General features: G+C 41.6%; 1 protein-coding gene across 1 annotated transcript; it reads left to right on the top strand.

Moving 5' to 3' along the window:
* The first annotated feature begins 14,021 nt into the window (after positions 1–14,021).
* On the top strand, positions 14,022–16,843 carry LOC117709266 (oogenesin-1-like). Its single transcript, XM_076933487.1, has 3 exons — positions 14,022–14,326; positions 14,790–15,377; positions 16,008–16,843. Exons 1-3 carry the CDS (start codon positions 14,040–14,042, stop codon positions 16,588–16,590), a joined length of 1,458 nt encoding a protein of 485 aa, XP_076789602.1. The 5' UTR covers positions 14,022–14,039; the 3' UTR covers positions 16,591–16,843.
* Positions 16,844–23,953: the final 7,110 nt, after the last annotated feature.

Here is a 23,953-nt window from a genome sequence, read left to right as displayed (position 1 = left end):
TAATCAGCTTGAAGAAGTTAAAGAAGAGTCAGCGCCCCTATTCCCTGGGCTTGGGGACTAAGGTGGTTAATATTGGTCTGTCTTTCTAGGGAAAAGTAGTGGTTTTGTTGGAAAACGGAGGATTACCTAGGGCTTATTGCATAGTCATAACCTATTGGCAGAAATCTGTATAATTATTATCAAGATGAAGTTATAATTTCTTAAATGATACCAAATTTACTTTGATTTCAAATTTAAGGTTTTCACTGGTATGAGCTTCTTATTAATATAAAAGTGAGATGAATATTGATACTCTCATGGTCATTGTGCCTGTATAACACATTTAGGAATACAAGGCTTAGACCCAGTCCTTCTTTAACTTTTTTAACTGATTTGGGACAGTTAGCCTATGAGTTAAGGGACTATAGCAAATTCAGGGCTTTGAGTTTATTGTTAGGGTGTTTTCCATATTTTACTTAGAAATAGCTGAGAGGAGTTAACAGACAACAGTCCAGGTTACCTTACATGGATAGTTGATTTTCAAGTCGTCTGAAGTCCACAGAATTGACGTTACAAATATTTTTATATTAATGTTCATTTTAATTAGAGACCTGTCTGCTCCTGACAGCTTCCTGTCATGGATTATAAGAAGAAATTGAGCATCCTTGGAGTTAGTCCAGTTGTGAGGCGACAGCCCCTAGGCAAGAATTGCCTCTTTCCATCTACAGACAAATTACTGTCCAGAAAAGGACACACTTGCAGAATCGTCGACTGATCATATCTGCCTAGACAGAGTAATCTGCCCTTAATAATTCTACATCAATAAGGTCTGTCAGATGATTCTGGGCCAGAAGGCTGAAGATTTGATGCTCCAACGTTCAGTAGTATAGGGGTTTTCCAGGTGTTCAGTGGTCTCTATAAATTGGCTAAGTTTTAGAAGCTATGCTTAGTGCTTCCCATAAGTTCAGCTAACTCAGTCATTCTGGATTTCTGATGGGGTTGAAGACCTATAGTCTCATAGCCAACCGGGGCTATTTACTTTGAGAAAAAAGATCTGAGTGGATGGTTTTCAGCTGATATTCATTCTAAAGCCAAGAAAAAAGCCAGGTTCAAAACTAAGTGTTTTAGTTAGGAGAGATGACAGAGGTTCTGGTTAGTCAACAAAATGATGGACTCAGTATTAGGACTATCTTGTACCTCACTGGTACAATTAGGAATAACTATGCTGTAATTGCATCTTGAGAGAAGAGTTTTATTTTAACAGGAAGGGTGATATGTAGGAGGAGCTAAGGGGGAAGGAGTAGCGAGAGGAAGAGATGGAGTAAGGAGAGGAGAAGATGAAGGAGAGGAGAAGCTAGGTGATGAGAGAAAGAGAGAAGAGTGGGGTGCATGGAGGCAGATGTTCATGTGTCTCCACCAGTCAAAGATAGTTTATATATCTAAGTTGGTTATTGGGTTACACTTCTGATTGAGCATTACCAAACTTATAAAGCCTTTGATTAACATTTTTAAAAATATATAAGAACAAAAAGAAAAGGGGGCATGAGATAGGGGTTTTCTAGGGAGGGGAAATGAAAAAAGGGGATTGCATCTGAAATGTAAATGAAATATAAATAAATAAATAAGAAAAGGCTGGCCTCGAACTCAGAGATCTCCCTGCCTCTAACCTCTCAAATGAAGTGGAAACTTTTAGTTTCTTTGGAAAGTTAGGTATGTCAAATGATGTTTTGCTGGGGCACACATGTGAAGGGATGTCTTGCTAAAGCAGACAATTGAAAGAATGGTTTCCTGCAACAGACACAGGTGAAAAAAATTTTAGCTATAGCAGACAAGTAAAGGGATGCTTAATAAAGGAGTAAATACACAGCTGCTGGTTCCTGCCTGGTGTCTGCCTGCTGAGAGGACTGGACTGGAGCTGCTGCTTCCTGCGTCTTGAGCTACTTTAGGCTGCCTTTAGGGTCTGTGTGCCCAGGAGCTCAGGACATCATTCAGCACACCTGTCCACAGGGACATGTCTGAGTCAGAGGGGTCTGGTAAAGCACTCAGGTGCCATATATTCATGCTATGCCTTAGGAAGTATAAGTCTCCCCCATTCCAGGCACCACCACAAGGCCAGAGTCCCTGCTCTGCAATAATAGAGGACTCAGTGTGCCCTGTTGTACTCTCTAGAGGTATCAAGTCCAAACACTCATCAGTCTCAGCAAATGGAGGCTCTCATAAGAACTGACCCAGGTACAATTAACCTTTGTCCCACCAGGGACCAAACCCTGCTCCTTTGAATCTCATTTCCCTTTAGAAAGGTTATTCAGAAGAAGGTATTGTGACCAGCCTCTTGTCATGGCAAAAAGACACTGATCACCTATAAAGGCCCTCAAAGGAGACAGTCCTACTGTCATAGGCCCAACAACCCAGGTTCTGCTTTCCACACATTGAGTCTGCCAAGCACAGACTGAGGAGAATCTCTGAAATGTATGGCATTACTCTTTACTTTTGAAGTTGTTACAAGGTCCTGTGGGACATTGGCCTTTAGGATACTAATTTGGAGAGTGAGGTAGAAGTTCTGTGAAGTAGTGACCACCTGGTTTCACACCCAGACTGTGTCTGAAATTTGGAAGTGAACCAAGACATTTAAGTTTCCCATAAGCAGCTCTGGAGTCATGTGACTACACAAGAGTACTCTGAGAGACTGTGAATCTGAGAAAGACATGCCAGCGAACCCTTCTGCTTACATCACTTTCCCTCCTGTCCTTTCTCATGTTCTCTTTCTGTGTGTAGCTATGGACTTTGCACACTGAGACAGGATGCTCTTGACTTCAAGACCAGTCTGGGCTCTGTGGAGAGACTCAAGTGTCAGAAATCAAAACAATAATGAATGTTGGGAAAGCCTACACAGGAGAGAAGAGTAAGAATTACCAACTTGGTCCTTTCAATCTCATTTTCCATGAAGTGCTGGAGCACAGAGTATACATAGGAATCTCTGGGCAGGGTGAGTTCTTATCAAGGATGCAAGAGACTTTCCTACATGTACCATGTTGGCGTGAAACAGCCATTGCCGGGGTTTCCGGCCATGTCCTAAGTCATGCCTATGGTGATACCCACAGGCCTCAGACTACCATGGTATGAATTGTGAGGGCAAAAAACAGAAGGTCATGTCCTGGGGGTTTACCTCAATATATAGTTAGAATGAGTTTGGATAAGTGCCTTATGCTCCTAGTCTAAGTGGGGGCTTGAACTCAGAGATCCACCTGTCTCCACTTTACAAGTGTTGTGATTAAAGGCATGATGCAAACCACTTGGCTTCAATAAATCAGTTCTTGACTATCTCTCTGTCTGGTCTAAGATTCTTCCTGTGTACAGATCTGATCCAAAGTATCTACACCATCCAAATCTGAAAATGAGCAATAACTGAGTTGAGACTCAGTTATTGAATCAGAAACAAATATTGGCGGGGAGGGTGTGGCTACAAAGGGAGGGTTCAGCTGAAAGCTATATAAAGAGGCATAGCAGGCAGAGAAACTCTCTGTCTCTTGGAGCCTGGAGTCACAGCCTTCCCCTGCCTCAATATGGTGGTCTGTCCCCAGTGTCCAGATGAAGTAAGTCCCTCGGCTCCATAAGAATACCTCATCCCACAAAACCTAGTCTAGCCTTGTCCTCACTTGAAATTTTGTTTATATGATTTTTTACTTACTGGTTCTTCCTTTTTGAGATGAGTTCTCTCTACATAAGATTGCCTGGATATATTTTTTGGCTAATATCCACTTATCAGTGAGTACATACCCATGCATGTCTTTTTGTGTCTCAGTTACCTCACTCAGGATGATATTTTCTGGTTCCATGCATATGCCTGCAAAACTTATGATATCCTCATTTTTAATAGCTGAATAGTATTCCATTGTATAAATGAACCACATTTCTGTATCCATTCTTTGGTTGAAGAATATCTGGGTTCTTTCCTGCTTCTGGCTATTATAAATAAGGCTGCCTAGAACATAGTAGAATACAAGTCCTTGTGGGATGGCAGGGAATTTTTTGGGTATATGCAGAGGAGTGGGATATCTGGGTCTTCAGATAGAAATATTTCCAATTTTCTGAGAAATCTCCAGATTAATTTCCAGAGGGGTTGCACCAGTTTGCATCCCACCAGCAATGGAGGAGTGTTCCTCTTTCTCCACAGCCTAGCCAGCATGTGCTGTCACTTAAGTTTTTGATCTTAGCCATTCTTGTTGGTGTAAGGTAGACTCACAAGGTCATTTTGATTTGCATTTCCCTGATGACTAAGGACTGTGAACATATCTTTAAGTGCTTCTAAGGCATTGGAGATTTTTCTATGGTTGAATTAGGGGAAGAATTGAAGAAGCTGAAGGGGAGGGCAACCTCATAGGTAGACCAGCAGTCTCAACTAACCTGACCCCTTAGAGCTCCCAGAGACTGAGCCACTCACTGTGGCAGCACACACATAGCAGAGGACTGCCTGGTCTGGCCTCAGTGGGAGAAAATGCATCTAATCCTGGAGAGAATTGAGGCCACAGGGAAAGGAGATGCCTGGTGGGTGTGGGGGAGGGGAAGCCCCCTGTCCCAGGCAAGGGAAAGTGGGAATGTGATGAGGAAACTGTTGGAGGGTGACCCGCAGAGGGGGTGGGCAGTGGATGGACTGTAAATGATAAAATTCAAAAATAAAAAATAAGACTGGCTTGGAACTCAAGGAGATTCTCCTACTCACCTGAGGTCGACTTCACCAGAATATCCAAGTGTGTTCTCAGTTATATCTAACTATCAATTAGGTCACTGTGGTTTCTGCTGGGGGGTGAGGGGGTTGTTTTGTTTTTGTTTTTGGAGACAGTCTCACTAAGAATGTTAGGATAACCTTGAATTAGAGGCCCTCTAGGCTGGAATGTCAGATGTGAGTTACTCAAGTGCCTTGACTACTGATTTTTATGTCACCCTAAGCTTGGCATTCTTAGGTGTGCCTTAAATCTCAGCAACAGCAAGGCAGAAGCAAGCCGATCTCTGAGTTTGAAGCTAAACTGATTTATATAGTGACTGTCAAAGTACCAAGGGATTATATGTGTCTTTAAAAAGGCAAAACGGGGGGGGGGGGGGGGGGCAGGGAGAGACTGGGAGATGGCACAGTTATTAAGAACACTTAGTGCTCTTCCAGAGGTAATGTGTTCAAGTTCCAGCTGTGGGGCAGAAATCTCGCGGGCGGGGGGAAGGGAGGGAGTCCGGCGACAGAGTCTCAGGGCAGTCCGGCACCAGAGCTTCCCGCACCGCCAGCGGAAGATCCCACATTCACGCAGCTGTCAGTGGGCGGGTGGCGGCTGCATCGGCAAGGTTCCAGGGTTCCAAAAGCTGGGAATCAGGCGGAGAGACCATGGACACGTGGAGTCCGGTTTTCCAAAGCTTTTATTGTTCATGACATGGTGAATGGATGCAGGTGTTGTGCGCTTCCCCCGCCAAAGGCCAGGGGAGACCAGTCTTATAGGGAAGGGAGAAAGGGGAGGGAATAACTTAATTAGCTACGCCCCTGGCCTTTTGATAATTCATTAATATTTAAATCTCTGGAGGTAGAGACTTGTTAATCACGCCCTCTACCTGTCCTACTTGACTGAAATTAACAGGTTAAATGGAGTTACCTCGTCCAAGGCCCAACATCCAGCAACTACATGGTAGCTCACAACCATCTGTAATGAGATATGATTCCCTCTTTGGGTGTGTCTGAAGATGGAGACAGTGTACTCACATATATTAAATAAATAAATAAATAAAGCAAAACAAGCAAACAAACATAAAATACCAAAAACTAGTGATATTTGTATCTCCTCACTAATACATAGTCTCTTATTTTTATGGAACTCAGGATGCCTTTAAACTTGTAGGAAGAGACCTGCATATGTATGTGTGTGTGTGAATGTGTGTGTGTGTGTGTATGTATGTATTCCCGTGTTTATATATATGTACATATATGTGTGTGTGGTGTATATGTATGTGTACAGATATATGTATATATTTGTATGTGTCTCTTTGTGTGTATTTAATATACTTTATATCCTGATCACAGACTCCCTCCTCTCCTCCCATACCCACCCTTTACTGCCACAGGGAGGCAGAGACTGGATGGTCTCTGAGATTGATGCCAGCACAATTTATAAGCCAAGTTTCAAAACAGCCATAGATAAGTCCATGTCTCAATGAAGCAAAACAAATCAAACAAACAAAATCAAACAGGGCATTTCCATCTGCTGATTGATACATGGGCTCTTCTTTTCAAGAATTCCAAAGTGTGCTCAGAATTGCAGGAAGAAGCCTGCCTCTTGTTATTAAGAGAAATCTGATCATCACTTGAAATTAAAATTTCTGCTTTGGGGGAGGGGGGATCTTCTGTTAGTTTCTGCAGGTCTCTGGTGCTGTAAAAGTAACCAATTATGGCATTGAGCTAGTGAGCCTCCTGCCTTCAGCATGTGGATTATAATCTCCACCTCAGTCTCTTCTTTCTGGATGCTTTATAAACAGTCAAGGCCCATGCCAATGGATACTGAAGGTTTACTGACTTTAGTGTTTCTTTCCTACATCATTTAGCTCTGTGGCTTGCAGAGCTCAAGCTTGAAGTGTTTGCAATACTTTTTCCAGAAGACCAGTATGGGTGATAGTCAAAGATTAGTGTCAATAACTAATGATAGAAATTTATGTTTTTTGTTTTTTATTTTTATTTTTGAGTAAGCTTATAAAATTATGTTTTCTTTCTTTTTGTTATTTTCTTTAATCTATTTTTTACACTCCAGATTTTATCACCCTCCCAGTCCACCCTCTGACTGTTTCACATCCCATACCTCCTCTCCCAACCCCCATCTCTACCCACCACCTCAGGAGACCTCCCCACTCCCTGGGACCTCCAGTCTGTTGAGGCTTAGGTACATCTTCTCTGACTGAACCCAGAGACCCAGTAGTCCTCTGCTGTATATTTGTTGGAAGCCTCATATCAGCTGGTGTATGCTGCCTGGTTGGTGGTCCAGTGTCTGAGAGATCTTGGGGGTCCAAGTTAATTGAGACTGCTGGTCCTCCTACAGGGTTACCCTCCTCCTCTGCTTCTTCCAGCTTTTCCCTAATTCAAGGACAGGGGCCAGCAGCTTCTGTTTATTGGTTGGGTGTAAATATCTGCATCTGACTCTTTCAGATGATTGTTGGGTGGTTCTGAGGGCAATCAAGATAAGCATCTTTTTTGTGAGTGTTCCATAGTCTCAGTAATAGTCTCAGGTCTTTGAACCTCTCCTTGAGCTGGATCTAACTTTGGGCCTGCCACTGTTTTCTTCAGGCTGTTCTCCATTTTTGTCCCTGCAGTTCTTTCAGACAGGAACAATTATGGGTCAGAGGTTTTGGCTGTGGGATGGCAACCCCATCCCTCACTTGATGCCCTGTCTTTCTACTGGAGGTGGGCTCTACAATTTTCCTCTCCCCACTGTAGGACATTTCATCTAAGGTCCCTCCCTTTGAGTCTTGAGAGTCTCTCACCTCCCAAGTCACTGGTACATTCTAGAGGGTCCACCCGCCCCCCACCTCCTACCTCCCAAAAATGGCTGTTTCCATTTTTTGCTGGCCCTCAGGACTCCAGTCCTTTTCCCCCACCCAATATCTGGTCATGGTCCCTCTTCCCCACTTGCCCCATCCCCTTTCCCTCCCAGATTCCTCCCTCCATCCCCCCTTGTGGTTGGGTGTAAATATCTGCATCTGACTCTTTCAGATATTGTTGGGTGGTTCTGAAGTGGAACTGAAGGGTCCTCACTTGGGCCCTTCAGCTTGCTGAGCTTTTTGAGTTCTGTGGACTTTATCTTGGGTATTCTGTACATTTATTTTGTCTGATATCCACTTATTAGTGAGTACATACTATACATGTTCTTTTTGGTCTCAGTTACCTCACTCAGGATGATATTTTCTAGTTCCATCCATTTGCCTGCAAAACTCAGGGTGTTATTGTTCTTAATAGCTGAATAGTATTCCATTGTATAAATGAACCACATTTTCTGTATCCATTCTTCTGTTGTGGGACACTTGGGTTGTTTCCAGCTTCTGGCTATCAGAAATAAGACCGCTATAAACATAGTGAAACACATGCCCCTGTGGCATGGTGGGGCATCTTTTGGGGAAATGCCCAAGAGTGGAGTAGTTGGATCTTCAGGTAAATCTATTTCCAATTTTCTGAGAAAAGTTCAGATTTATTTCCAGAGTGGTTTTACCAGTTTGCAATCCCACCAGCAGTGAAGGAGTGTTCCTCTTTCTCCACATCCTCACCATCAGGTGAGGTCACTTGAGGTTTTGATCTGACCCATTCTGATTGGTGTCAGGTGGAATCTCAGGGTCATTTTGATTTGCATTTCCCTGATGACTAAGGACTTTGAACATTTCCTTAAGTGTTTCTCAGCCATTCCAGATTCCTCTGTGGTGAATTCTCTGGTAAGTTCTATACCAAATTTTTTATTGGGTTGTTAGGCTTTTTTAGCTTCTGGAGTTCTTTATATAGTTTGGATATTAGCTCTCTGTCACATGTGGGGTTAGTGAAGATTTTCTCAATCTGTACATTGTCTATCTGTCTTATTATGTTCTTTGCCTTGCAGAAGCTTTCCAGTTACATGAGGTCCCATTTATCAATTCTTGATTTTAGAGCCTGAGCCATTGGAGTTCTGTTTAAGAAATTTCCCCCTGTGCCAATGAGTTCAAGGCTCTTTCCCACTTTTTCTTCAATTAAATTGAGTATATCTGGTTTTATGTTGAGGTCCTTGATCCACTTGAACTTGAGCTTTGTGCAAAGTGACAAATATGGGTCGATTTGCATTTTTCTACATACTGACAGCAAGTTAGACCAGCACTATTTATTGAAGATGCTTTTTTTCGTTGTATATTTTTGGCTTCTTTGTCAAAGGTCAAGTGTGTGTACGTGTGTGGTTTTATTTCTGGGTCTTGAATTCTATTCCATTAATCAACCTGTCTGTCTCTGTACCAATACCATGCAGTTTTTATCACTATTGCTCTGTAGTATAGCTTGAGGTCAGGGATGGTGATTTCTCCATTAGTTCTTTATTATTAAGAATTGTTTTTGCTATTCTGGGTTTGAGAATTGCTTTTTCCATATCTTTGAAGTATTGTGTTGAGACTTTGGTGGGGATTGCATTGTAGATTGCCTTTGTTGGATGGCCATTTTTACTATGTTAATTCTGCCAATCCATCAGCATGGGAGATCTCTCCCCTTCCTGAGATATTTTTTGATTTCTTTCTTGAGAGACTTGAAGTTATTGTCATACAGGTCTTTCACTTGTTTGGTTAGAGTTACCCCAAGATATTTTATATTAGTTGTGACTATTGTGAAAGGAGTTGTTTCCCTAATTTCATTCTCTGCCTGTTTATCATTTGTATAAAGGAAGGCTACTGATTTATTTGAGTTAATTTTATATCCAACCAATTGGCTGAAGTTGCTTATTATCTGTAGAGGTTCTCTGGTAGAATTTTTGGGATTGGTTATGTATACTATCATATCATCTGCAAATGTGATACCTTTACTTCTTTGCCAATTTGTATCAACTTGACCTCTTTTAGTTGTCTTATTGTTCTAGCTAAAACTTCAAGTACTATAGTGAATAGATATGGGGAGAGTGGGCATCTATCTCTTGTCCCAGATTTTAGTGGGATAGCTTCAGGTATCTCTGTATTTACTTTGATAATGGCTGTTGGTTTGCAGCAAATTGCTTTTATTATGTTTAGGTATGGGCCTTGAATTTTTTTATCTCTCCAGTACTTTTATCATGAAGAGGTGTTCTATTTTGTCAAATGCTTTTTTCAGCATCTAAGGAGATGATCATGTGACTTTTTCTTTGAGTTTGTTTAAATAGTGGATTATGTTAATGGATTTTTATATATTGAACCAACCTTATATCCCTGAAATGAAGCCTAATTAATCATGATGAATGATTGTTTTGATGTGTTCTTGGGTTCAGTTTGCAAGAATTTTATTGAGTATTTTTGCACTTATCCATAAGTTATATTGGTCAGAAGCTCTCTTTTTTTGTTGTTGAGTCCTTTTGTGGTTTATGTATCAGACTAGTTATGGCTTCATAGAATCAAATAGATAGTGTTCCTTCTGTTTATATGTTATGGAATAGTTTGAGGAATATTGGTATTAGGTCTTCTTTGATGGTCTGGTATTATTCTCCGCTAAAGTCATCTGGCCCTGGCTTTTTATAGTTGGGATTTTTAAAATAAACTCTTCTACTTCCTTAGGAGATAGGAGCCTGTTTAGATAGTTTACCTGCTCTTGATTTAACTTTGGTATGTGGTATCTGTCTAGAAAACCATCCATTTCATCTAGATTTTCCAGTTTTGTTGAGTATAGGCTTTTGTAGTAGGATCTGATGTTGTTTTTTTAATTTCCTTCATTTCTGTTGTTATGTCACCCTTTTCATTTCTGATTTTGTTCATTTGGATACTGCTTCTTGGCCCTTTAGTTAGTCTGGCTAGGGGTTTATCTATCTTGTTGATTCTTTCAAAGTACCAGCTTTTGGTTTTGTTGATTTTTTGTATACTTTTCTTTGTTTCTATTTGGTTGATTTCCTCCCTGAGTTTTCTTATTTCCTGCTATCTACAGCTCTTAGATGAGTTTGCTTTTTTGTTTTAGAGCTCTCAGGTGTGCTATTAAATTGCTAGTATAGGATCTCTCCAATTTCTTTACCTGGTTACTTAGAGCCATGAATTTTCCTCTTATTACTGCTTTCATTGTGTCCCATAAGGTTGGGTATGCTGTGTCCTCATTTTCATTGAATTCCAGGAAGTCTTTAATTTCTTCATTTTTTCCCTGACCAAGTTATCACTGAGTAGAGAACTATTCAGTTTCCATGGGTATGTAGGCTTTCTGATGATGTTTTTGTTGTTGTTGAACCAGTCTTAGGCCATGGTGATCTGATAGGATGCATGGGATTATTTCAATCTTCTTGTATCTCTTGAAGCTTGTTTTGTGACCAATTTGAGGTGCTAAGAAGAAGGTATATTCTTTTGTTTTAGGATGAAATGTTTGGTTCTCTATTAGTTTCACTGTGTCTCTGTTTAGTTTCTGTTTCAATGTCCTGTCCATTAGTGAGAGTGGGGTGCTGAAGATCCCCCATTATTATTGTGTGGGATTGTGAATGTGGGTGCTCTTGCATTTGGGGCATAGATGTTCAGAATTGAGACTTTTTCTTGGTGGATTTTTCCTTTGTTGAACATGAAGTGTCCTTTTTCATCTTGCTTTATCACTTTTGGTTGAAAGTCTATTTTATTAAATGTTAGGATAGCAACTTCAACTTGGTTTTTTGGGACAATTTACTGGGAAGACTTTTTTCCATTCTTTTACTCCGAGGTAGTGTTCTGTCTTTGTTATTGAGGTGTGTTTCTTGTATGCAGCAAAATGTTGTATTCTGTTTGCATATCCAGTCTGATAGTTTATGGCTCTTTATAGGTGACTTGAGTCCATTAATTTTGAGAGTGATTAAAGACAGATGATTGTTAGTTTCTGTTATGTTTGTTTTTGTAAGTGGCATTATGTGCATGTCGTTCTCTCCTTTTGACTTTGTTGTGAGATGATTAATATCTTGTCTTTTCTTTGGTGTAGGTACTTTCCTTGTGTTAGAGTTCTCCTTCTAGAATCCTCTATTCTTCTAGATTGGTAAATAGATACTGTTGAAATTTGGTTTTGCCCTAAAATATTTTGGTTTCTCCATCTATATTGACTGAGGGTTTGGCTAGGTATAGTAGCCTAGGCTGGCATTTGTGTTCTCTTTGGAGTCTGCATGAACTCTGCCCAGTCTCTTCTGCCTTTTAGTGTCCATGTTGAGAAGTATGGTGTAATTCTGATTGGTCTGCCTTTATATATTACTTGGCCTTTTTCCCTTACAGCTTTTAATATTCTTTCTTTGTTCTGTGCATTTAGTGTTTTGGTCATTATGTGACAAGAGGATTTTCCTTTCTGGTCCCATTTATTTGATGTTCTATAGGTTTCTTGTGCATTTATAGCCATTTCTTTAAGTTGAGGAAGCTTTCTTCTCTGATTTTCTGGAAGATGTTTTCAGGTACTTTGAGTTGGGAATCTTTGTTCTCTATTCCAACTATTCTTAGATTTGGTCTTTTCATTGTGTCCTGAATTTCCTGGATGTTTTGGGTTAGGAGTTTTTTATGTTTTGAATTTTTTTCACAGTTCTGTCAATTTCAACAGTATCTTTTACACCTGACAGTCTCTATCCAATCTCTTATATTCTGTTGGTGATGATTACATCTGTAATTCCTGACCTCTTTCCTAGGTTTTCCATTTCCAGGGTTGCCTCCATTTGTGTTTTCTTTATTGTTTCCACTTCCAGTTTTAGGTCTTAGATTGCTTTATTCAATTCCTTTACCTGTTTGATTGTGTTTTCTTGTATTTCATTAAAGGATTCATTTGTTTTCTCTTTTAAAACTTCTATCTATTTACCTGTGTTTTCCTGTATTTCTTCCAGTGAGTTTTTTATGTCTCCTGAAAGGACTCTCTTATCTCCATGAGATAGGATTTGAGGTCAGCTTCCTGATTTTCAGGTGTGTTGATGTATTCAGGGCTTTATGCGCTGAAAGAACTGGGTTCTGATGATGCCCACATATATTGGCCTTCATTGCTTGTGGTCTTGCACTTGCATCTTGCCATCTGGTTATTCCTGCTGTTTGCTGGTCTGGGTGACTCTGTCTGGAACCTGGTTCTTTTGTCCCTGGCTTGCTTCAGGTCTCATAGTAGGGCTGTGGCCCTGGATGTGGCAGATCTCATGTGGGGTCTTCTGACTGTGGGGTCTTCAGAGGGTCAGAGAAGCTGCTGATCTCTTGCCTTAGCTTTCAGTCTGTTGGGTCAGTTCTCCTTGCATGTCACAGAACCTCCCTGGGATGTCTTCAGACTGAGGTGCTCCTTGCCCAGTTGCCTTGTGTGCAGAGAAATTCCTGTGATGCCTTCAAGCTGTAGTGTCTTCAGGGGAAGAGAGAAGCTGGTTAACAGTTGCTCAGATGCCCTGTGTGCAGTGGGTCTCCTGGGATGCCTTCAGGCTGTGGGGTCTTCAGGGAAGCAAGTTAGCTAGCCATCTATCACAGGAGAAAGCACCAGCCAGAAGCAGAGTAGAATTCAGCTGCCAGGGGTTTGGTTGGGGGTGCGGGGTGTCGAGTAAAAAGTCCACTGGGCTCCCAGGGGCAGCTATGGGACTTAGGGAGAGTCCTTATCAGATGCCCTGAGTACACCATATCTCCTAGGGTGCCTCAGGCTGTGTTGTCTTCAGGGGGAGTAGACTAACTTGGCAGTCTGTCCCAGTAGAAAGTGCCAGCAGGAAGGCTAATATTGAGAATTTCAAAGATGCATTGACTTATTCCATGCACTGTAGCTGGATAAATAGAGAGTGTAGAAAGATTGGAAACTGTTTTTTCTTTGCTTTCTTTGAGGGCCTGGAGAGCTAAGCACAGTCTATTCATCATCAAACAACTTACTGAGCCTTCAGGGTTCCTGGTGATAACCTCCTAGTGGGATATTTTCACCACAGCTGTGGCTACAATTGGATATGGTCTTTAGGATCCAGGACACTTTGGAGAAGCTTCACACCACTAGAGACAATTGTAGCTTTAAAGCCAGCACAGGCCAGACCAAGCAGTTCTGGATTAGACCTGCTGTGGTGGCCCAGGCTGAGAAGTGATGAAACACACATGTAATCTCAACACTTGGGAGGCACAGGCAGGCAATTCTCTGTGCTTCCAGGCCAGTGTGGTCTCTAAAGCAAATTGCAGGACAGCCAAGAATACCGGTAGTTCTATAAAGACCCTGTCTCAAATAAATAAATAAATAAATAAATAAATAAATAAATAAATTTTTTAAAAAAAGAGAGAGAGAGAAAAGGGTGCTCAAATTGGTAAGCTGAGTTCTCTATTCTCATCAGTAGTGATCTAGTCTTCACACTTACCTGTGTGGGAAGAAGGGATTCCTAAGTTTCTTGTCATTCATGGTATATTTTTCCCTGCTTTCCTAGGATGACTCTAAAGAAAAAGTCACAATGAATTTCTACTCTTCACCCAACCTCCTGAAGCTGGCAAGTCAGAGTCTACTGAGGGAGGAGGCCTTGGACATTTCTGCTCTCAAGGAACTACCCAGAGATCTGTTCCCAGTGATATTTGAGGAGGCCTTCACTGGTAGATATACAAAGATCTTGAGAGCCTTGATACCTGTGTGGCCCTTCCCATACCTTTCTAAAGGAACGCTGATAGAAAACTCCAACCTGGAGACTTTGAAGGCTGTGCTTGAGGGACTAGATATACTGATTGCACAAAAGATTCATCCCAGGTAGGCAAGACCAGCTTGGGTAAAGGTAGGATCTCTGGTCTAAGAAGGAGCAACTAGGCACAGGGAATATTTGGCCAACCATGGATCAGAGGCTTCTGATGGCATGAGCTTAGAGGGGTAAAGAATCTTAGGAGAAGTCTCAGCTATCTGGGCAAATAATGGCTAATGTAGAAAAAGAAAAGATAGGCACACCCAGTGAGGAATGGGCCTTTCCGTGCATGCCTCTAAAGTACAAGTGAAATGATGATGGGATTAAGGGGCCTAGAATAAAGGGAAGTAAGACAGGGCTAAAGATATCTCTTTTGCAAAGAATGCTATTCAGTAACTGAGCATGGTGATCTGGGTTTGATGATAGGCACAGGAAAAAAGCAAAGTTTTTGAAGAAACAGCTATAGTGTGTGGAAGACAATCAGGCTGTAAAACATACCTTGTCTTATGAGAGTTATACTCATTTCTCCCACAGTAGGTGCGAACTCAGAGTACTCAATTTAAGGAATACACACCATGCTTTGTGGAGGATAAATGAGGGATCCTATGAACATGAAGGCTTACCAGAGTTCATGACACAGAAGCATCCGGTGGAAAACAGTCCTGACTGTAGAGAGAATAAAGAATTGACTGTGACAGTAGACCTCAAACTCAGTGAGGATGGAATGGATGAATCTGCCACATACTTGTTGCAGTGGGCCCAGCAGAGAAAAGATTCCATTCATCTATGCTGTAGGACATTAAGGATTCATGGCTTACCCAAAGCTGTATGCAGAGAAATCTTCAAAGTTGTACATGCAGGCTGTATACTGGATCTTGACTTGAGGTTTTTGTACCCAGAAGAGATAGATTTTCTTAATCCCTACCTGAGCCAGATGAACAATCTTCTCACACTCATGCTAAAGAGCATCAGAGGTGCCTGCAGTATGGATGATGATTCTGAAGGGCTTGATGAGGAGAATATGAGCAGGTTGATTTCTTCATTTTCCAAATTCCACTGTCTCCAGAATCTCTATGTAAATGATGTCATCTTTCTAGAAAACCAACTGAAAGAATGCCTCAGGTAAGGAAGGATCGTGATGGTTCAACAGACCATAGAAAACATATCTTATTTGATTTTATTTTTATTTATTTATTTATTGGCAATCTAGGGAGTCCTTGATAATCTGGCTACCAACAACATCGCACTGTTAGAGGCATAGAATATCTGACCAGATGTGCTCTATGCAAAGATATGTATGACCAGGCATAAGCATGCCTCTAATTGCTCATGTATGAATGATATTGAGTCCATATTGAATGGGTTGGGTAGATGAGAAATATGCAACACTGAGGTTCAAAAAGACATGATCATGGTGTTTGGATAAGCAGTAGTCTGAGAACTTGTCAAAACAGCATTAGGAAGTTGTTGAGTTTTGTTTGGGGTAGGTAGTCCTTCCTACATGCACCATGTTGGCCTGATACAGCCATTGCTGTGGTTTCCAGTCATGCTCTGAATCATGCCCATGCTGATACTCACAGGCCTCAAACTAGCATGCTATGAATTGTGTGAGCAGACAACAGAAGACCATGTCCTGGGAGTTGCTCTTAATATATAGTTGGAATGAGTAGGGGAGAAGTGTCATATGCTTACAATTCCTCCAATGCTCTTCAACACTATTTGCCAGAAAGCAATAACTTGTTCTCTCTCCAGGTGCCTGAAGAAGCCCTTGAAGACTCTTTCCATCACTGGTTGTTTCTTATTACACTCGGACTTTGATTACCTGCACTACTGCCTGAATATTTCTGAGCTCAAATATCTGAACCTGACTGCTACATATTTATATCATTTAGACCCTGATAGTCTTGGATTCCTCCTTGAGAAGGTCAAAGATACATTGCAATCCCTGGAATTGGAGTTATGTTTAATGGAGGATTCTCATTTCAGTGCCATTTTGCCTGCCCTAAGCCAATGTTCCCATCTCACAAAGGTCAATTTCTATAATAATGAACTTTCTCTGCCTTTTCTGAAACAACTTCTACACCACACAGCCGAACTGAGCCAGCTGACCTATGAGGTATACCCTGCCCCTCTGGAGTGCTATGATGACAGTGGTGTAATACTTTCACACAGATTAGAAAAATTTTGTTCTGAGCTTCTGGATATAATCAGGGCCAAAAGACAGCCCAAGAGAGTCACATTTGCTACAATCCAATGTTCTAACTGTAGTGGGTCATATGTTTATGATCTGGAGACCCAACATTGCTTATACCAGAAAGAACAACTGTCAGATTGATTGTGGGACAGAGAAATGAAAGCTGAGTATTAGGGATGGATGAAATCCTAAGTGAATGTCCATTGCTGATAGGAACATGGGTATGTCAAGCACCTCAAGGTCTGAGACACAGTGGAAAGACATTCCTCTGAGCTAGTGCATGGATGTTGCATCTGTAGAAAGTATCAAGCAAACTTTTTTTCTCTAGGATTGCTGTAGTTTGAGTGTGTTACAATAGAGGCACCCTTCCATGAGGAGATTGCCTCCTTCTGGCAATTGCATACAATAAATGTGTTGACTTTCTGGGTTGCAAATATGTCTCTGTCCAAGCACACAGCCTATTCATTCTCAGCATTTCTGTGCCTGTGTCTGGTTTCTTCATTCCTCATCACCATAATTAGGTCAATCTCAGATTTGTACAGTTTACTGCATCCCAGGAACAGGTTTCATAAATGGGACCCAGAGTACATGGTTTCACATAGTGTTCAATATTCAGGAAACAAATTAGTATGTAGTACATTCAGATCACAATAGGTGAATTAGATATGGAGAACAATGAGATGAGTGGGCAGGTTTCTTCTGGAGTTAGGAAAATGAAAACAAAGTGAATGCTAAGGCAGGCACATTTCAGGAACTGTGTCCTGTTGAGAACCACACTGCCCCCACGTTTTTAGGCTACTATGTTGCTGTCCACACTGCCCCATGCTTTGGGGCTAAGTGCTCTGGTCAAGAGAGAGTGGGGATGGAGAGGCAAAAGCCTTGAAGAATGGAGACAAGATAGGGTGTGTGGTCAACTCTCATTTACTGTCTCCCATAGACTATATTCACACCTCTTACTGACCACCACCTTTATATTATACTACATGGAAATCCTGAGTATAAGCACAAGCAGGAGAACACAGGTGAAGACATTTTACCACGTGCACCATGCAGCTGGAGTCACTAAACAGCAAAACAAGCTATGTGGGATAAACAAGATGTTTGTCAGAGTGTGCTCAGCTGTTGTAAGCTGTTGAAAAACAAGTCTCTATCATGGTATATGGTTCCAGATGGCTGCAAAGATGATCTAGCCACTTTCTGCTAAAATTTGGCTCCCAACAGTGTCCTTGTATTTAACCCTTGTTGGGTAACAATATTTGCAACTTATAAACACTCAAATCTGCTATCATAATGAGGAGGACATGATGTGACCTTAAGCTATCTAGTTCTTCATACTTCCAGAACAGTTTATATGTTGGCTAAGAATCGCTTTACTCCTTAGGCAGAGAAAGATGTTCTAACACCATTCAACCAGAGCCCTAAATCTGTCCATCTGTAGATAGGAGACATTATCATCTATCTGGAAAGTCCTCACAGAGCACTCACAACCTTCATGTGAAGTGCAGGTTCTTTATGATAGGTGACTCACAGCAGACTGTGGAGAAGAGGATGTTCACTATGGAACATACCACAATCTCCTTACTCACTTCAGTTCATCTCTTTGACATTCAGCCTTGCCATGGTCTGTGGACCTAATGCCTTGGGGCTCTGACTCACTGGCTTTTTATGGGTCTTCTGTTCTTCTCTAGAGGCTCTGGACTGCTGAGATTAAATATGCACACCTCCTTGCCAGGCAATGTTCTTTAAAAATAAAATGTACCAAAATGCTCTTCATGATGTTCCATGAATAACCAAGGCTATTTAAAACTATGAGTTTTCTGGAGGGACACCCATGAAGAATGGAAGATATTTCTGCCTGCAGTCAGGAATGAACATTTATGTAGGGATCCTCAGAGTCGGTCCAAGATAACCTAAGACCAAGTTCTCAGCACAAAAGAGATCTGTTGGCCTCAGAGGAACAAAGGTCAAAGTATATGGGACAAAGACAGGAGATAGAAGACAAGGGAGAAGGGGAAGGGAACAAGGAAGAGAGTAAAGTAGTATTTGTCCTTGAGGGCAGGGCAGAAGTAAAGGACTGCCTCTGGATAGAGAAGAGACAGAATACCTAGCCTATAGGCAAAAGGCATGATATAAAGGTAAAAGGGTAAACCCCAGTGAGAAAGGGGTATTTAGTTTTAACTGAGCTTCATAATTATGTAAGCTAAAGGGAGCTTTTGACTGCTAGACTTGAGAGCTGGGCTTTGGTAGTGAGCCTCAAGAAGAGGAAGTTTCCAAAAGGAATGGACCTTGGGGGCTACCTTTAGAAATGTAATCTGATGGTTTTCAGCAAGGAATAGGGATAAGGAACAAGGGAAGAACTGACAGAGCCATGTTTGCCATTGTCAGGCTGACTACAGTCCCTTTTCTGAGACAGGAGGATTGCTGAGAGTTGCAGTTTCAAATTATTCTACAGATCAAGACCTTGTATCAAAAAAAAAAATGAGGCTAGAGAGATGGCTCAGTGGTTAAGAGCACTGGGCAGTGGTGGCGCTCGCCTTTAATCCCAGCACTTAGGAGGCAGAAGCAGGCAGATTTCTGAGTTCGAGGCCAGCCTGGTTTACAGAGTGAGTGCCAGGACTACACAGAGAAACCCTGTCTCGAAAAACAAAAAACAGAAAACAACAAAAACAAAACAAAACAAAAAAACAAAAAACAAACAAAACAACAACAACAATAACAAAAGTACTGGCTGCTCTTACAGAGATCCTGAGTTATATTCCCAGCAACCACATGGTGGCTCACAACCATCTTTAATGGCATCCAATTCCCTCTTTTGGTGTATCTAAAGACAAGGACAGTGTGCTCATACATAAAATAAATATTTTTAAAAAGTACATACACACCACCTCACTCAATTTACTAATAGATGACCAAATAAACAAGACTCAGTGGTGGGGAATGATTCTCTGAATGGGCTCTGGACTCTCAGGCTAGTGTCAGTTTTTTGGCTTTCAGAAAGAGAGCTCCATCAATGGAGATAATGAAAATAATCCCAGGTAACATCAGTTTGGGACACAAGCAACCAATCAGAAGGCAGGTTTTGGTTGGAAGGTAGAACAGAGAGGGAGAGGGGTGAGGGTTTAATAAGCTTTGTTCTCAGTTTTCAGGCACATCACACTATGGTAAAGCCTATATAAATGTAAATTGGATTTTTTAATTTTGTTACTTTCATTAGGGAGATGGGTACAAAGTTTCTTAAGAGAAATAATGTGAAATACTCTAAAAATTAGATTCATAGTTCTTTATCCATACATGCAAGAAATGGAATGTATTTTCAATTACTAAACACACATATAGGTTTAGGTATAACCTGAATACAAATAAAAATTTATGTCAATAAAGAAAAAAGAATGGAAGTTAATCAGATGGATTTGAAACTGTCTTACAGGCTGGGTGTAGTGGTACATGCCATTAGTTCCTTTACTCTGCAGGAAGAAGCATGGAGATTTCAATGGGTTGGGGGCCAGACTGGTCTAAGGAGTGAGTTCTAGCCAAGGCTACTTTAGTGAGGCCTTCTCTCAAATAACAACAAAAACACTGCATTTACAATCAAAACCAGTGTCTTCAACCAGTTAGTCTTAAGAGACTCAATTTGAGCTCTTCTGCCCCATCTCCTGGATCTGATAAAGTATCCCAGTGGAGGAAAGTAATTTATTTACATGTAATGAGGATTGATAACAAGAAGCTAAACCCAGCACCAGGCAAATCAAAACAACACTGAGATACCACCTCACACCAGTCAGAATGGCTAAGATCAAAAACTCAGGTGATAGTAGATGCTGGCGAGGATGTGAAGAAAGAGGAACACTCCTCCATTGTTGGTGGGGTTGCAAGCTGGTACAACCACTTTGGAAGTCAGTCTGGCAGTGCCTCAGAAAATTGGATATAGCACTACCTGAGGACCCAGCTATACCACTCCTGGGCATATACCCAGAAAATGCCCCAACAAATAACAAAGACATATGCTCCACTATGTTCATAGCAGCCTTATTTATAATAGCCAGAAGCTGGAAAGAACCCAGATGTCCTTCAACAGAGGAATGGATACAAAAAAATGTGGTACATTTACACAATGGAATATTACTCAGCTATTAAAAATAATGAATTTGGGAAATTCTTAGGTAAATGGATGGAACTAGAAAATATCATCCTGAGTGAGGTAACCCAATCACAAAAGAACACACATGGTATTTACTCACTGATAAGCAGAGATTAGCCCAAAAATCTGAAACAACAAAGATTCAACTACCAGACAACATGAAGCTCATGAAGAAGAAAGAACAAGTGAGGATGCCTAGGTCATTCTTAGAAGGAGTAACTAAATACCCAAGGAAGCAAATATGGAGACAAAGTGTGGGACAGAATCTGAAGGGGGGGTTGTAGGGAGACCATTCCATCTGGGTATTCATTCCATGGGCAGTCACCAAAAATAGACGCTGATAGGGATGTCAGGATGGGAAAGCTGACAGCAGCCTGATAAGGCTGTCTCCTTAGAGGTCCCCCAGAGTCGGACATACCCAGAGACAGATACCCACAGCTATCCATTAATCTGATCAAAGGTTCCCAATGGAGGAGTTAGAGAGTAAATTGAAGGAACCTTAAGGGCTGGTGGCCCCGTGAGGAGAGCAACAATACCAGCCAGCCAGAGCTCCCCAGGGTCTAAACCACCAGCCTAGGAGCACATATGGAGAGACACATGACTCCAGCTGTATATGTAGGGGAGGATGGCCTTGTTGGGCATAGGTGGGAGACAAGATCATTGGTACCCTGAAGGCTGAGCACTGGGGGGGGGGGAATGTGAGGGTGGGGAGGGGGGCTGGGGGTAGGTGGGTAAACACCTTCATAGAGGCAGGAGGAGGGGGGATGGGATAAGGGGTTCCTGGGTGGTGGGGGAAATATGGTAAGGGGATAAAATTTGAAATGTAAATATTATATCCAATAAAAGAGGGGAAAAAATAGAAAAGCGGGTAGAACCAACATTCTTAATAAAATGTCAGCCCTCTTTTAAAAAAATAAAACTATCTTGATACTAAAATTTGTTTTGAGAATTGTATATTGCAGAATGATCAGCCTTGGTGTATCTACTCAACAAGCAAGCTGGGCAGACCTGCTCAAACCTCTGAGGTCTGGGAATTCCATCTGGATGCAGCGAAGACACAGCAACAGAGGATTGTCAATTTGCTCTCCCCCCCTACTCCTCTTCTAATATCTCAACGCCCATAATCAGCTTGAAGAAGCTAATGATGAGTCAGCGCCCCTATTCCCTGGGCATGGGGAATAAGGTGGTAAATGTTGGGCTGTTTCTCTAGGGAAAAGTAGTGGTTTTGTCAGACTAGAGAGGATTAGCTAGGGTTTATTGCATAGCTGTATCAGCCCGTACTGCCCGTTCCGGTCCGAGGGTCAGGGTCTAGCGAGAGAGAGAGTGGGGATAAAGGGGAAGAGACTCGAAGAATGGAGACAAGACAGAGATTCTGATCAAGTCTCGTTTATTGAAGGGAATTCTGAGCTATTTATAGGCTTTTGCCACGTGCCTTGCAGGTGTTGATATGACGTAAGCCTTACAGGCGTCTATAGCGTGGACAGCACGTGCACTGCAATGCCTTGCAGGCGTGGATAGCACATGCGCCTTATAAGCATGTATGGTGTAGATAGCACGTGGACAGCACATGAACTGCATGCCTTGCAGGCGTGACTACCACGTGCACCTTGCAGCTGGGGCCAGTAAACAGCAACACAAAATATGTGGGATATCAGAGTGTGCTTCAGCTGTTGTAGGCTATTGAAAACCAAATCTTTCGTCAGGGTATATGGTTCCAGATGGCTGCAAAGTTGATCTAGCCGCTTTCTGCTAAAGTCGGCTCCCAACAGGTCCCCCTTTTTAAATTTTTTTTCAAAAGGGAAGACTGGGAAAACATACGGAAACCGTGCCTGTCCTAAGTTGGAACAAAGGACCCCAGCCTCCCTTTCCCGTCCTTGGATACTCAACAGCCATTGGTTGAGCTCCTGTCTTAGGATGGTGAGGCCTCCCTTCTTTTAGGGGCAAGGGTCTCGGTATGCTCTCTTACCCATCACTGACAATCCGGCTTAGCGCGTAAGTTAGGGGTTAATCCTCATCAGTCTTGATGACAGAGGTTTCAGAGTCCCCTACTTCCAGCCTGTAATAGTGGACCTGTATGGGTTTCATTTGAATAGTATCTCGTACAAAAGCCATCAGTTTGTTGAACCTTATTAACCCAAGAGACAAGAGACTTAGCAATGCCTGAACAGTCAGTATAAAAGCAACACTCTTTTTTAAGGGTAACACATAACTCCCTCTATCAGAGGAGTAAAAAGTGTAAGCCTCTTCTATTCTGTTTATAAATGTCTTATATCAGAATCTAAATCTATATAAATACAAAACTGATCATAGCTTTGATCTAAAGAAAACTAAGGAAATCCCTGTTCCTGCTCTAGTCAATCTCAAACCCAAAAAAACAACTATAGTAACTGTGGTAGTGGGTTTTCTCCTAATCTAAATTCCCACTAAATCTAAAACAATCTAGTTCCCCACTAAATCATAAGTCAGGGAATCAAGAGTCCAATAGAGCCACCCTGGAGATATGGGTGGTGATGTCTTCTTCAGCACTGATAACTTCCCAAGTCAGGTTTACTCGTTGATCTGTTCCAATTTGAAGGCAATTGTGAAGCATCTTTATGTTTCCTGTGAAGAAAAAATACGCTTCTCAGGGGGTTTCTCCTCCCTGGATTTGTTATTGTTGTCTATTTGTTTAATCAGTCTCTCTGGCAGCCAACGTGCAGCATCTGCAGTTTGGGAATATATGCAAACAGAACCTCTTCCCCAGATAAGCACTGGGTCTGGCCCATTCCAGGTTCCAGTTAATGGGTCTTTCCAGAGGACTGTTCCAAAAAAAAATTTTTTTTTTTTGTATCAGGATGCCAGAATCTATCTGCAGCAGATTTTCCTTCAGAATCCAAATTTAAAAAATTTAAAATGAAGAGTGCATGATGAAGGATATTTCTGGGGGATCCCTTGGTAGGGTACCATTCCCCCTTTTTAATTTTTTCAAATTGACATTTAATGGTTTGATGTGCCCTTTCTACTATACCTTGGCCCTGTGGATTATATGGAATACCCGTTTTATGTAGTATTCCCAATCTTTCACAAAATTGGTGGAAACTGGAGCTTGTATAACCTGGGCCATTGTCAGTTTTTATCTGTTTAGGCACACCCATTACAGCGATTGTAGCAAGCATATGAGCAATCACATGCTTGCTTGCTTCTCCAGTTTGTAATGTTGCATAGATGAAACCACTGTATGTGTCTACACATACATGTATATATTTTTGCTTGCCAAATTCATTATAATGAGTAACATCCATTTGCCAGATACTGTTTGGTATCAGTCCCTTTGGATTTACACCCAAATGAGGAACTGGTAAAAGTTTAACACATGATTGACATTGT

The sequence above is a fragment of the Arvicanthis niloticus genome, chromosome 5 (assembly GCF_011762505.2).
Source record: "Arvicanthis niloticus isolate mArvNil1 chromosome 5, mArvNil1.pat.X, whole genome shotgun sequence".
NCBI lineage: Eukaryota > Metazoa > Chordata > Mammalia > Rodentia > Muridae > Arvicanthis > Arvicanthis niloticus.
The sequence above is the reverse complement of the archived record's forward strand: the minus strand, read 5'-3'. Positions and strand labels throughout refer to the sequence as shown.